This window comes from Excalfactoria chinensis, chromosome Z, assembly GCF_039878825.1.
Source record: "Excalfactoria chinensis isolate bCotChi1 chromosome Z, bCotChi1.hap2, whole genome shotgun sequence".
NCBI classification, from domain to species: Eukaryota; Metazoa; Chordata; class Aves; order Galliformes; family Phasianidae; genus Excalfactoria; species Excalfactoria chinensis.
Window position 1 is genome coordinate 65,952,311 of NC_092857.1, and position 14,959 is coordinate 65,967,269.

At 55.6% G+C, this 14,959-nt stretch overlaps 1 protein-coding gene across 1 annotated transcript; it reads right to left on the reverse strand.

The window, feature by feature from the left end:
- Nucleotides 1-1,608: 1,608 nt before the first annotated feature.
- LOC140263722 (PHD finger protein 7-like) lies at nucleotides 1,609-4,640 on the reverse strand. Its single transcript, XM_072358828.1, has 12 exons — nucleotides 4,586-4,640; nucleotides 4,242-4,333; nucleotides 4,053-4,154; nucleotides 3,713-3,837; nucleotides 3,369-3,531; nucleotides 3,165-3,271; nucleotides 2,844-2,957; nucleotides 2,580-2,698; nucleotides 2,368-2,425; nucleotides 1,828-2,154; nucleotides 1,750-1,764; nucleotides 1,609-1,645 (listed from the first exon to the last, which is right to left on the reverse strand). Exons 1-12 carry the CDS (start codon nucleotides 4,638-4,640, stop codon nucleotides 1,609-1,611), a joined length of 1,314 nt encoding a protein of 437 aa, XP_072214929.1.
- Nucleotides 4,641-14,959: the final 10,319 nt, after the last annotated feature.

Below are 14,959 nucleotides of genomic sequence, written 5' to 3' on the forward strand. Positions count from 1 at the left end.
CAAGAGATCCCTGTCTTTTTTGTACTAGGGAGCCCAGAACTGGACACATTATTCCAGATGAGGCCTTACCAGGGCAGAGTAGAGCGGGAGGATAACCTACTGGCCACGCTCTTTTTAATGCTCCCCAGGATGCCATTGGCCTTTTTGGCTACAAGGGCACACTGCTGGCTCATGGCCAACCTGTCATCCACCACGACGCCCAGGTCCCTCTCAGCAGAGCTCCTCTCCAGCAGGTCTTCCCCCAGCCTGTACTGGTGCATGCAATTATTTCTTCCTAGGTGCAAGACTCTACACTTGCTTTTGTTAAACTTCATCCGGTTTCTTACTGCCCAGCTCTCCAGCCTGTCCAGGTCTCGCTGAATGGCAGCACAGCCTTCAGGCGTGTCAGCCAATCCTCCCAACTTCGTGTCATCAGCAAACTTGCTGAGGGTGGTCACTATCCCCTCATCAAGGTCGTTGATGAAGATGTTGAACAAGACCGGACCCAGTACAGACCCCTGGGGGACGCCGCTAGTCACAGGCCTCCAGCCGGACACCGCACCGCCAGCAGCAACCCTCTGCGCTCTGCCAGTCAGCCAATTCTTGATCCACTTCACTGTCCACTCAAATATCCCATACTTCTTCAGCTTTGTTATAAGGATGCCATGGGGGACAGTATCAAAAGCCTTACTGAAATCAAGGTAGACTACATCTACCGCTCTCCCCCCGTCCACCCAGCCAGTGACATCTTCATAAAAGGCCACCAGGTTGGTCGAGCACAACCTCCCCTTGGTGAACCAATACTGAGTACTCCTGATAACCTCCTTTTCTCCCAGTCATCTTCTAGGAAGATGACATCCATCACCCTTCCCCCATCCACCAACTGCCATCCCTCCATCACAGAAGGCCACCAGAGTGGTCAGGCAAGATCTGCCGTTGGTGAAGCCACGCTGGCTGTTTCGCATCACCTCTTTGTCTCCCAGAAAAGGAACGGACTGAAACCCCACTGCCTGTACCTTGCAGTCAGTCGCTGCTGTTCTGGCCGGGGTGGCTCTGAAGCAGCTAACCTGGGCAGTCAAAGGTTAAATCAAGTGTGACATTGTGTTACCTTGCATTCCAATATCATACTTAGGAAATTGACTTTCCTCCTCAGATTGCTGCCACCGTTTTGTTTTCAGGCCCGTCTCCCACCTCCCTACCCCTCCCTCCTTTTCCCCTTTCCCCTTCCCCAGGGTGTGGGTCTGTGGGTCCCCTTTCCCCGTTGGTGACGGAAACGGCCTGAACTGGCCTGTAAACCATCGAGGCACCTCCGTCACCACCACTTTTTCTTCAGGCTGCTGGGCCTGCAGGCTCGCTGACCCCCATCACAGATGCAGATGGACCTAAAGATAACTCCGTGGCAAACATCTGGGAAGGCGCTGGGGAGAAGACAGCCCCGTGGTCTCGGCTCCTAACACTCCCCACCCCAGGACAAAGCAGAGAACAATGAAGCCAAGATGTGGGGAGTATATTAAGGGATTATTTATTTATATTTTTTTTTATGGGGGAATCATAAAAATCACTGGGGGATGGGACACGGTTGTTTCCGCGCTGTCTTTGGGGCTGGTTGTGGGGATGTCTTCTCTGATGTTAGACCCGGGAGCGGCTTTGTGCCCGGGCTGGTCCACTGAAGAATGAAGTTGACACACGTGGACTGTCTTCAAGGTTTATCTTCTTGGCCGCTTGGAACCACAGCCATCCCGTGGGGATGGGGAACGGCTGTTTCTGCGCCGTCTTTGGGACCGTCTGCAGGGATGTAGTTGGACCCGGGAGCGGCTTTGTGTCCGGGCCGTTCTCCGCTGCCTGGACCGGCCACGGCTTCTTCGCGGTCGGCTGCGCGAAGCTGAATCCCGACGCCCCACTGGGGATCGGCTTCGAGTGTGGGCCCGCCCTCGCCGCCTGGATTGTCTCCTGCGTTCAGGCAGCGGGGAAGCCCTCGAGGACCTCGATGCTGCTGGTGTGGCCGAGGTGCAGGTGCTTCTCTGAGCACCTCGGGCTGTCGTACGGCTCCCACCACGGCATCTTCTGGGCTGACTCCGGGAGCCCGAGGCCTGGCCTTGCAATGGGGATCGGCTTCTTGTGCGGCTGCTCCCCCTCTGTCTGGGATGCTGTCTACGTGCAGCTGCCCGGGAGCTTCTGGAGGACTGCGCTGTCCTCCGTCTGGTAGGGATCTGGGAGCAGGTCTGAGCACCTGCAGCTGGTGCCCGTCTCCTCCTACCACGTCCTTGGCACTGCTGAGCGGTGTCCTGCTCTGCTGCAGGCAGATGGGAGCTGCAGGATGGGCCTGTTGCTGCCTGGCTGGTAGGACCAGGGCTGATGTTTTCAGGTCCCGAGGAGCTGTGGGATGGCCCCATTACCATCTGGCTAGGAGCGCTGGGGCTGGCAAGATCAGAGTTGGGGCGGGATGCTGTAAGGAGAGACAGGAAGGTCATCAGGATGAACATGCAGCCCCAGGGCAGGACAGGCTGCCATCTCTCATGGCACGGGCAAGGACATCCCGAGCCCCTGCTGCCAGGCCTTGCCTGGCCAGGCCCCGAGGCATGCGGCTCTTTGCCTCTTACCGGTGCCCGCAGCAGCGCAGGTGTCGCACTCCCAGCTATTGCCACTGGTGGCCCAGAAGGTGCAGTTCCGGTGCGTGCCTTCTGAGCCACAGGAGCTGCAGAGCAGCAGCTGCCAGCGCCTGTGGAAGCAAAGGGGTTGTGGCTGTGAGGACAAAGCAAGCCAAGGTGGGGAGCAGCCGGCACGGCTCTGGTGCTCAGTCCTTGCAGCATGTGCTGAGGCTGAGATCCCACGCAGAGCCCCAGAGGACTGCGGAGATCACTCACCCCTTCTCCTGTGCCCTCTCCCTGCCTCCAAGGTAGATGCACATTCTGGCATCACACCGACTGTGCCTCTCTCTCAGAGACTGGTAGTCCTGATCGTCCCACCAAGATGGTCGTCTGCCAGAGAACAGAGGGAATGCGATGAGTCCCGCAGGTGTGAGGCAGATCTGGGGCATCCCTGCTCATCTACCTTGAGCAATTCATTCCCAGCTTCTCCATGAAGCTGAGAACAGTGCTTGCAGGACGGCAAGGGACTGGGCCCTTCCCGGGCAGGCACAGCTCCTGTGCCCGAGTGTCTGCAGAGCTGGACAGAAGGACACCAACCTGACTGGGATCTGGATCCCCAGCGTGGTCATTTGGGATCTGAATTGCGTTCTTCCTCCACAGACGGGGCAGAAGAAGCGCATGGTGGCAGCGTGTAAGGCATGTTTCTGCAGGAGAAGCACAAGGAGCGTGAGCGTGAGCGTGAGCGGGGCTGGGTGCTGCTGAGCACCAGCTGTGCCTGCAAGACAAGGGGAGAGCTCCTACCCTGATGCAGCCCCGGTGAAACCAGGCCTGTTTGCACACCGGGCACACCATGGTGTGGTAGGACGTGCTGTCCCCCACGGGCTCCAGGCAGATGACACAGGTGGTGTGCTGAGATGGAGCTGCCTCCGCTGCCTGTCGAGGGCGATGCTCCCAGCAGAAGGACCTGGGCAGGAGGACAGAAAAGGATGGGCACGGTGAGAAGTGCTGTAAGGAGGGCAGAGGACCAGGAGAGAGCCCCAGGCCTGGGCTCTGGCTCTGGCAGGATGCTGGGAGCTGTTGCTGCGGGTTCCTCCCCGGGAGGAACAGGGAGGGATGGCAGCTTGGCTGCTGCTGCCAGCCCTTACCGGTGCTGCCCAAAATATTGGGTGACGCACTCCCCGTCCTCGGCGCAGGGCAGATGGAAGCTGCGCTCACAGCCTGTCTGCGCGCAGCTGATGGTAGCTCCCCTCTCGCCGCAGACAAAGCAGTGCTGGAAAGAGCAGACCAGTCCACATCAGTGGAGGGCTCGTGGCTGACACGGCTTCTCCGGGCAGGGCGCAGAGTCCCACCACAGAGGTTTGTGTGCTGTGGTGGGACTTTGTCCCGGAGCCGGTTGGAAAGGCCGCGATCACTTTGTTTGGGCCCAGGCAAAGCCGGTGCGAGCCTCTGCCAACACCAAGCTCCCCGTTCAGTTCAGGAACCCACCTTCTGGTCTGCCAGCTGGACTGCATGCTGGACGGCATGAATGGAGAAGCCACAAAGGTCTCCCAGCGGGCTTCTCCACTCCAAAAGGCCATCAGCAAAGAACTGTAGGAGAGAAAAGAGTGTGATCTCGTGAGGCCAGGAAGGAAGGGAGCATCCCTGGCAGGAGCCCGAGGCCTTGAGCGAACTTACCAAGCAGAACTGGTGGGCACAGAGCCCACCGGTGGCAAACATCTGCCCGCAGGTGTCCGGGTTGACCCGTGTCCTGCGGCACAGCACGCACTCTGCAGAGGAAGGAGAGAGCAACCGTGAGCAGCGGTGAGCACCTGGCAGGGCCGGCTGTCCCTGGGGCATTGCAGGCCTAGTGGTGCCAGTAGTCAGCCATGGCTTGGCTGGGCCCGAGCAGAGGGGCCCTGCCTGCCCGTGGCGCTGGGGAGCCCCTGCTCGCCCCTTCCCCCCCTCCCAGCTACAGGCAGAGCCCCAGCAGCCCTCTGCCCAGCAGTGGGGAGCTGCGTGCAGGGATATGGTGCTCTCACCTGGCTCCCCAGAGTTGGAGGCCTCCTCGTCGTTCCCTTGGAACACGCTCGGCATCGTCGGCGAGAAACAAGAGAGTCAGTGCTCTCTCCACACCTCACCAGGCCGCACTGAGCTCGGCCCCAGCCCAGCAGCCTTAGCTCTGCTCCCGGCCCCGTGGGTCACAATGGCCGCTCCCTGCCACCACTGTGACATCACGGTCACCACCTCACGGGGCTGAGGACGCGGCACACACGCAGGAGGGCGGTGGCTCCTGTGGGTAGTGCGGAGCCAGGGGCCCGGTGCTGACAGCATCCTTGGGGAGCAAGGATGGCCTCCCTCAGGCCTTCCGCACCGCGCCCGTGCTGGGACGGCACAGCAGAGAGTCTAGGAAAGGCCTGCGGGTCAACAGCGCAGCCGGCATTTCTAGTGCGTGTGCTGACCGACTTCCCAGGCTCTGATGGCCACAGGACAAGGGGGAACGGCATCACTGGCAGGAAGACACTCAAGATATCTGCATGTCGGAAGCACAGAAGCACACAGTGGCATTATTGTCTTATGCCCAAATTAAAATAACTGCTGCTTGGACATCATAGTTGAAAACAACCTAGTCTGCCTCTGTAGTTCTATTTTTTAACTTTTTGTATGGAACACATTGACCTGTAATAAACATTTAATACTGGGAATCAAAATCTTAAACTACACATTTAAAACTTGGTAATCTTCCTGGGGAACGCGCGGATAACTTACATTCCTGATGATTCCGCCATATTTAACCTGGCCAGTGTAGTTAGTAAGCATCCGATACATCAGCAACTGCTGTTCCCAGGCTACTTTTTTGATCTTGCAATTAAATTAATTTGATGGGGGTAACATACAGTTACTACACAGACCTGTGAATGGTTTTGACCTGAGAAAAGAGGAGGTCGGGTGAACTGTGAGAGGGAATTCCTTGCTCGGAGGGCGCTGAGGCCCTGGCACGGCTGCCCAGAGATGCTGTGGGTACCCATTCCTGCAGGCAGTCCAGGCCAGGTTGGACAGGACCCTGTTCTAACCTGACCTGGGTGGCAGCGCTCCCATGGCAGGCACTTGAGGCTGCGTGGGTTTTATGATCCTTTCCTATCCGAGTCTTCACACATCAAAGCTTCAGCCCTTATACAATTCCCAGAAGCAAAGCGGCACAGGCAGGGCACAATTCCCTTCAAGCCTGCATGTAGAACGAGTGAGGAGAATTTCTGAAGTGTGTGCTTTCTTTGACCTGCTGGCAAAGGTCACCGTGCCAGAGCAGGAGACAAGCCATCCCTTGTCCAGGGCTGCAGTCCTGGAGTCACACTGGAGCAACCCTGCACTTCCAGACTAACCCCTTTTCTAGTTTCTCCGTGAACGTCAGGCCAATGCTGATGGGACATCCCCCATGTCTAGAGAGCCGCCCTCTGTGGGGATGTTCAGGGCCTCACTGGGTTGGGCTCCAGGCAGCCTCCTCTAGTGGGTGACAACCAACATACTGCAGGAGTTTGGGACTTGATAGACTTTACTGTCCCTTCCAACCCAAGCCAGTCCAGGATCCTGTGATTCAAAACGTCTGTCAGATCCAGCATTAACCCAGATTACTAAGACACCTACCCAGCCAGTCATGACTTTTACAAAGGTTACCATGGTAGTCAAGTGTGATTTTTTCCCCAGTAAATCCAAGTTTACTACTCTGGATAGCCCTTCTACTACTTCTTTTTTTCCAACTGTTTTGAGATGCTATCCAGAATAAGTTGTTGCAACACTTTCCCAGGGATGGATTTGAGCCTGAGTGACCTATACTTTCCTGTGGCCTATAGTTTCCTGTGTCCTAATTCCTGAGCTTTTCGAAGATTGGAATGACACTGGCTATCCTCCATTCTTCAGGTATCTCTCCTGTTCTCCATGACTTTTTGCAGATGACGAACAGCCGGGCTGTAAACAGACACTGCTGGCTCATGTCCAGCTTCTCCTCTATCAGGACCCACAAGTACTTCTCTGCAGGGCTGCTCTCAAGGAGATCCTCCTCCAGTCTGTATAAATACCTGGGATTGCCCCGACCCAAGTGCAACGGCTTGCATTTGGCCGTGTTGAACCTTATGAGGTTCACGTGAGTCCACTGCTCCAGCCTGTCCAGGTCCGTCTGGGTGGCTTCCCTTCCCTCCAGCGTACTGATGACACTGCTCAGCTTGGCGTGCTCTGCAGACTTGTTGAGGGTGTGCTTGATTCCATCGTCTGTGTCATCGATAAAGATGGGGAAGGGCACCGGTCCCGAGAACAGCTCTTGGGGGACACCGCTTGTGACCGACTTCCACCCAGATCACAACCCTGTGGTTGCGACCAGCCAACCAGTTCATAATCCACTGAACAGTCCATCTTTCAAAACCACACCTCTACAATTTAGAGAGAAGGATGTAGTGAGGGACCATGTCAAAAGCTTTGCAGAATTACAGAATCACAGAATCACAGAATTGTAGGGGTTGGAAGGGACCTCTAGAGATCATCCAGTCCAACCCCCCTGCCATAGCAGGCTCCCTACACCACGTCGCACAGGTAGGTGTCCAGGCGGGTCTTGAATATCTCCAGAGAAGGAGACTCCACCACCTCCCTGGGCAGCCTGTTCCAGTGCTCCGTCACCCTCACCGTAAAGAAGTTCTTGCACACATTCGTGCGGAACTTCCTATGCTGAAGTTTCAGCCCATTACCCCTAGTCCTGTCCCCACGCACTACTGAAAACAGACCAGCCTCGCCACTATGGCTCCCACACTTCAGGTATTTATAAACATGGATCAAGTCCCCTCTCAGCCTTCTTTTCTCAAGGCTAAACAGACCCAGTTCCCTAAGTCTCTCCTCACAGGGAAGATGCTCCAGGCCCTTCACCATCTTTGTGGCCCTCTGCTGGACTCTTTCCAAGAGATCCCTGTCTTTTTTGTACTAGGGAGCCCAGAACTGGACACATTATTCCAGATGAGGCCTTACCAGGGCAGAGTAGAGCGGGAGGATAACCTACTGGCCACGCTCTTTTTAATGCTCCCCAGGATGCCATTGGCCTTTTTGGCTACAAGGGCACACTGCTGGCTCATGGCCAACCTGTCATCCACCAGGACGCCCAGGTCCCTCTCAGCAGAGCTCCTCTCCAGCAGGTCTTCCCCCAGCCTGTACTGGTGCATGCAATTATTTCTTCCTAGGTGCAAGACTCTACACTTGCTTTTGTTAAACTTCATCCGGTTTCTTACTGCCCAGCTCTCCAGCCTGTCCAGGTCTCGCTGAATGGCAGCACAGCCTTCAGGCGTGTCAGCCAATCCTCCCAACTTCGTGTCATCAGCAAACTTGCTGAGGGTGGTCACTATCCCCTCATCAAGGTCGTTGATGAAGATGTTGAACAAGACCGGACCCAGTACAGACCCCTGGGGGACGCCGCTAGTCACAGGCCTCCAGCCGGACACCGCACCGCCAACAGCAACCCTCTGCGCTCTGCCAGTCAGCCAATTCTTGATCCACTTCACTGTCCACTCAAATATCCCATACTTCTTCAGCTTTGTTATAAGGATGCCATGGGGGACAGTATCAAAAGCCTTACTGAAATCAAGGTAGACTACATCTACCGCTCTCCCCCCGTCCACCCAGCCAGTGACATCTTCATAAAAGGCCACCAGGTTGGTCGAGCACAACCTCCCCTTGGTGAACCAATACTGAGTACTCCTGATAACCTCCTTTTCTCCCAGTCATCTTCTAGGAAGATGACATCCATCACCCTTCCCCCATCCACCAACTGCCATCCCTCCATCACAGAAGGCCACCAGAGTGGTCAGGCAAGATCTGCCGTTGGTGAAGCCACGCTGGCTGTTTCGCATCACCTCTTTGTCTCCCAGAAAAGGAACGGACTGAAACCCCACTGCCTGTACCTTGCAGTCAGTCGCTGCTGTTCTGGCCGGGGTGGCTCTGAAGCAGCTAACCTGGGCAGTCAAGGGTTACATCAAGTGTTAATTGTGTTATCTGCATTCCAATATCATACTTAAAAAACTGACTTTCCTCCTCAGATTGCTGCCACCGTTTTGTTTTCAGGCCCGTCTCCCACCTCCCTACCCCTCCCTCCTTTTCCCCTTTCCCCTTCCCCAGGGTGTGGGTCTGTGGGTCCCCTTTCCCCGTTGGTGACGGAAACGGCCTGAACTGGCCTGTAAACCATCGAGGCACCTCCGTCACCACCACTTTTTCTTCAGGCTGCTGGGCCTGCAGGCTCGCTGACCCCCATCACAGATGCAGATGGACCTAAAGATAACTCCGTGGCAAACATCTGGGAAGGCGCTGGGGAGAAGACAGCCCCGTGGTCTCGGCTCCTAACACTCCCCACCCCAGGACAAAGCAGAGAACAACGAAGCCAAGATGTGGGGAGAATGTTAAGGGTTTATTTATTATTATTATTATTTTATGGGGGAATCATAAAAATCGGGTGGGGATGGGACACGGTTGTTTCCGTGCTGTCTTTGGGGCTGGTTGTGGGGATGTCTTCTCTGATGTTGGGCCCGGGGGCGGCTTTGTGCCCGGGCTGGTCCGCTGAAGAGCGAAGCTCGTCTGGGTGGTCTCTCTCCGAGGTGGATTTGCCGCTCGAGACCGCAGCCGTCATGTGGGGTTGGGACACGGCTGCTACTGCGCTGCCTTCAGCACCGTCTGCGGGGACGTCTTCTCCGCTGGTTTGCCCGGGAGCGGCTTCGTGTCCGGGCCGTTCTCCGCTGCCTGGACCGGCTGCCACGGCCTCCTCGGGGCCGGCTGCGGGAAGCTGAAGCCCGACGCCCCACTGGGGATCGGCTTCGAGTGTTCGCCCGCCTTCGCTGCCTGGATGATCTCCGGCGTGCAGGCAGCGGGGAAGCCCTCGAGGACCTGGACGGTGCTGGCGTGGCCGAGGTGCGGGTGCTGCTCCGAGCACCTCGGGCCGTCGTTCGGCTCCCTCCGCGACGTCTCTGGGGCCGAGCCCGGGAGCCCGAGGCACGGCCTTGCAATGGGGAGCGGCTCCTCGTGCGGCCGGTCCCCCTCCGTCTGGGACGCTCTGTGGGCGCGGGTACCGAGGATCTTCTGCAGGCCCGCGCTGGCCCCCGTCTGCTGGGGCTCTGGGAGCAGGTCTCGGCACCTGCAGCTGGTGCCCGTCTCCTGCCGCCGCGTCCTCGGCGCTGCTGAGAGGCGTCCCGCTCCTCAGATGGACGGGAGCGGGTGGCAGTCTGCTCAGTCGCCGGCGCTCTGGGCTGGACGCTGAGCTCAGGCAGCTGGGAGCTGCAGGGTGGGCTGGACGCTGCCCGCCTAGCAGGACCGGAGCTGGTGGTTTCAGGTCCTGTAATGATGTGGCACTGAGGCACTGGTACCTCCCGGCTGGAAGTGCTGGAGCTGGCTATCTCAGAGTTGGTGCGGGAAGCTGTAAGGAGAGACGGGAAGCTCAGCAGGATGAACATGCAGCCCCAGGGCAGGACGGGCTGCCATCCCCCATGGGGCAGAGAGACTGTGGCAAGGCCACCGTGAGCACCCGTCCCGAGGCACGCGGCTCTTTGCCTCTTACCGGTGCCCGCAGCAGCGCAGGTGTCGCACTCCCAGCTGTTGCCGCCGGTGGCCCCGAAGGTGCAGTACCGGTGCGTGCCTTCTGAGCCACAGGAGCTGCAGAGCAGCAGCTGCCAGGGCCTGCGGAAGCAAAGGGGTTGTGGCTGTGAGGACAAAGCAAGCCAAGGTGGGGAACAGCCGGCACGGCTCTGGCACTCAATCCTTGCTCCCCCAGCCTGTGCTGAGGCTGAGATCCCACGCAGAGCCCCAGAGGACTGCGGAGGTTACTCACCCCTGCTCCTGTGCCCTCTCCCTGCCTAGAGGGAAGATGCACATCTTGGCATCACACCGCCTGTGCCTCTCTCTCAGTGACTGATAGTCTTCATCATCCCACCAGGATGGTCGTCTGCCAGAGAACAGAGGGAATGTGATGAGTCCCCAGTGCCCCAGGCGTAAGGCAGATCCAGGGCATCCGCCTTGAGCTCATTCTCAGCTTCTCCATGAAGCCGAGACCAATGCTCTCAGGAAGGCAAGGGACTGGGCCTGCCGGGGCTGGCACAGCTCCTGTGCCCGAGTGTTTGCAGAGCTGGACAGAAGGACACCAACCTGACTGGGATCTGGATCCCCAGCGTGGTCATTTGGGATCTGAATTGCGCTCTTCCTCCACAGACAGGGCAGAAGAAGCGCATGGTGGCAGCGTGCAAAGCATGTTTCTGCAGGAGAAGCACAAGGAGTATGAGCGTGAGCGTGAGCGGGGCTGGGTGCTGCTGAGCACCAGCTGTGCCCGCGAGACAAGGGGAGAGCTCCTACCCTGATGCAGCCCCGGTGGAACCAGGCCTGTTTGCACACCGGGCACACCATGGTGTGGTAGGACGTGCTGTCCCCCACGGGCTCCAGGCAGATGACACAGGTGGTGTGCTGAGATGGAGCTGCCTCCGCTGCCTGTCGAGGGCAATGCTCCCAGCAGAAGGACCTGGGCAGGAGGACAGAAAGGGATGGGCACGGTGAGAAGTGCTGTAAGGAGGGCAGAGGACCAGGAGAGAGCTCCAGGCCTGGGCTCTGGCTCTGGCAGGATGCTGGGAGCTGTTGCTGCGGGTTCCCCCCCGGGAGGAACAGGGAGGGACGGCAGCTTGGCTGCTGCTGCCAGCCCTTACCGGTGCTGCCCAAAATATTGGGTGACGCACTCCCCGTCCTCGGCGCAGGGCAGATGGAAGCTGCGCTCACAGCCTGTCTGCGCGCAGCTGATGGTAGCTCCCCTCTCGCCGCAGACAAAGCAGTGCTGGAAAGAGCAGACCAGTCCCCATCAGTGGAGGGCTCGGGGCCTCCGTGGCTGACACGGCTTCTCCGGGCAGGGCGCAGAGTCCCACCACAGAGGTTTGTGTGCTGTGGTGGGACTTTGTCCCAGAGCCGGTTGGAAAGGCTGCAATCACTTTGTTTGGGCCCAGGCAAAGCCGGTGTGAGCCTCTGCCAACACCAAGCTCCCCGTTCAGTTCAGGTCCTCACCTTCTGGTCTGCCAGCTGGACTGCACGCCGGATGGAAGGAAGGAAGAAGCCATAAATTCCTCCTATCGGGCTTCCCCACTCCAAAAGGCCATCAGCAAAGAACTGTAGGAGAGAAAAGAGTGTGATCTCGTGAGGCCAGGAAGGAAGGGAGCATCCCTGGCAGGAGCCCGAGGCCTTGAGCGAACTTACCAAGCAGAACTGGTGGGCACAGAGCCCACCGGTGGCAACTATCCGCCCGCAGGTGTCCGGGTTGACCCGTGTCCTGCGGCACAGCACGCACTCTGCAGAGGAAGGAGAGAGCAACCGTGAGCAGCGGTGAGCACCTGGCAGGGCCGGCTGTCCCTGGGGCATTGCAGGCCTAGTGGTGCCAGTAGTCAGCCATAGCTTGGCTGGGCCCGAGCAGAGGGGCCCTGCCTGTCCGTGGCACTGGGGAGCCCCTGCTCGCCCCTTCCCCCCCTCCCAGCTACAGGCAGAGCCCCAGCAGCCCTCTGCCCAGCAGTGGGGAGCTGCGTGCAGGGATACGGTGCTCTCACCTGGCTCCCCAGAGTTGGGCGCCTCCTCGTTCCTTTGGAACACGCTCGGCATCGTCGGCGAGAAACAAGAGAGTCAGTGCTCTCTCCACACCTCACCAGGCCGCACTGAGCTCGGCCCCAGCCCAGCAGCCTTAGCTCTGCTCCCGGCCCCGCGGGTCACAATGGCCGCTCCCTGCCACCACTGTGACATCACGGTCACCACCTCACGGGGCTGAGGACGCGGCACACACGCAGGAGGGCGGTGGCTCCTGTGGGTAGTGCGGAGCCAGGGGCCCGGTGCTGACAGCATCCTTGGGGAGCAAGGATGGCCTCCCTCAGGCCTTCCGCACCGCGCCCGTGCTGGGACGGCACAGCAGAGAGTCTAGGAAAGGCCTGCGGGTCAACAGCGCAGCCGGCATTTCTAGTGCGTGTGCTGACCGACTTCCCAGGCTCTGATGGCCACAGGACAAGGGGGAACGGCATCACTGGCAGGAAGACACTCAAGATATCTGCACGTTGGAAGCACAGAAGCACACAGTGGCATTATTGTCTTATGCCCAAATTAAAATAACTGCTGCTTGGACATCATAGTTGAAAACAACCTAGTCTGCCTCTGTAGTTCTATTTTTTAACTTTTTGTATGGAACACATTGACCTGTAATAAACATTTAATACTGGGAATCAAAATCTTAAACTACACATTTAAAACTTGGTAATCTTCCTGGGGAACGCGCGGATAACTTACATTCCTGATGATTTCGCCATATTTCACCTGGCCAAAGTAGTTAGTAAGCATCCGACTGTTGTTCCCAGGCTACTTTTTTGATCTTGCAATTCAATTAATTTGATGTGGGTAACATACAGTTACTACACGGCTCTGTTAATGAGGTACTCCCACTTACTACTCACTAGCTTTCCTGAGGATCTTTAAGTACAGCAGAAGAACTTGAGATTCAAATAATTCAAGTCTGTGGTAACTAAATGACAACTTCCTATTTAGTCCTCCACTAGACCAAGTATTTTTTTTCTGCTACGCAATATACCATCTCACTGTCTCATTATAATTACCTTCATTACTTAGTTCTTCTGAAATACAGGTATTTCATCCTTCTGTGTCTAGAGCAAGGTAGAAGGGAGACTGGAACTAGATGATCTTAAACGTCCCTTCCAACTCAAACCATTCTATGACCCTACGATCTTTATGGAGGAGCTTCACCTTGTTTTTGAATCTGAAAAGTCTGAGTTCTTGGAAGGTGCACTAGATCAAACGCTGCTTGTCAGGCAGATCAAACTTTGCAGAAAATGTTCGGATCAACTCTTGAACGTCAGAAAGGAAGTTTGGCTTAAATGTGTGAACGTGCTCAAGGAAAACTAGAAAGTGCTTAGAATAGACTAAGGGGTTAGATTCCCACTCATCATAAGTAACGCAGCTTCCAGGAACTGAAAAACTGTTTACAGCAATGAGATGACGTTAGTCTAATGTGAAAGCTTTCAGCATCTGTCAAGGACTTTCAGCTACATAGGCATTTCCCTTGTCGGGGTCACAAACTATTGTCACTGTTCAGGTTGGAAATATGTGGATTATGCTTGGATTCTGGCATTCTGCAAGGTGGAGCAATTTTGACCTGAGAAAAGAGGTCAGGTGAACTGCGAGAGGGAATTCCTCCCTCGGAGGGTGCTGAGGCCCTGGCATGGCTGCCTAGAGAAGCTGTGGGTGCCCATCCCTGCAGGCAGTCCAGGCCAGGTTGGACAGGGCCCTGTTCTTACCTGACCTGATGGGTGCCAGTGCTCCCATGGCAAGCATGTGGGTCCACGTGGATTTTATAGCCCTCTCCTTTTTGAGTCTTCGCACATCAAAGCTACAACCCTTATACAATTTTATAAACATTTTATAAACCTCTGTTTTCAGCATTTTGGTATTGTAATGCAGCATATAGTGGTCAACAAGTACTTCAACCTTTTGACTCCTACACACCCCTGGTTTTTATTAGTTTTGCCTCAGCAATCACAACTAATCTTACTTTTAACTGCCACAAAATTTTGTAGGAAATCATATTTAACAACAAGCAACATTTAATTTTTTTTCCATCTCAACAATGCAAGATGTAGTTTATGCTTCACAAAGAGCACAGCCTGTTTCTGTGAGAACAGGCCCATGTTTGAGTAATGTAAGACTGGTTCTGGACATCAGAAAAAGCATTCACTTATGTTAGGTTTCATGGCATTCTATGGTTAGGATGTTTACAGTTTGCTTTAAACCTTTCCTACCTAAATTGCACAGCTGTGCAAACAAAGTATCTAAGGTTTTAGAACTTCTCTGTTGCCATTGTTCCACACATAATATGAGAGTAAAATTATGTATATGTTTCACACATAATATGAGAGTAAAATATAAAAATTGTACAACTACATACTTACCATTTCATACTTACTAGAAGGAAAAAGATTATTTAGGTAGATAGAAGGCCTGAAAGTATCACCTGCATTTTATGGAGGGACTGAGTAAAGCCAATTACCATCATTGCTAGATGACCCAAACTTCTTTTTGACATCACTGAAGTGTGTGCATTTTTTTGCCTGCAATGGGATGCCATACTATAAAGAATGATATCAAAGTGGGATATGGAAGTTTGCAACTGGCTTGCAAACATAAGTGGGCTTTCAGAAAGCCAGGAGATGTTGGTATGGGCCTCACATGTTACTACTGAATGAATGGCATTGTCAAGCAATGGGAGACTGAATATGAGCAGTATTTGAGTATATCAGTGAATGTATCTGTCAAGATTACTGTCGTGATTTATATTACTTACTGTCTGTGGTGCCATGCAATACCTTTCTTCATTCGGAGAA

Bases quoted from the DNA above. Each gene is read 5' to 3' on its own strand.
- LOC140263722 (XM_072358828.1), bottom strand. From the start codon at position 4,640: ATGCCGAGCGTGTTCCAAGGGAACGACGAGGAGGCCTCCAACTCTGGG. The intron at 4,155-4,241 runs GTAAGTTCGCTC...TCTCTCCTACAG, and splicing joins GTGCCCACCAGTTCTGCTTG to TTCTTTGCTGATGGCCTTTT. The intron at 2,958-3,164 runs GTTGGTGTCCTT...GTTCTCTGGCAG, and splicing joins GGGATCCAGATCCCAGTCAG to ACGACCATCTTGGTGGGACG.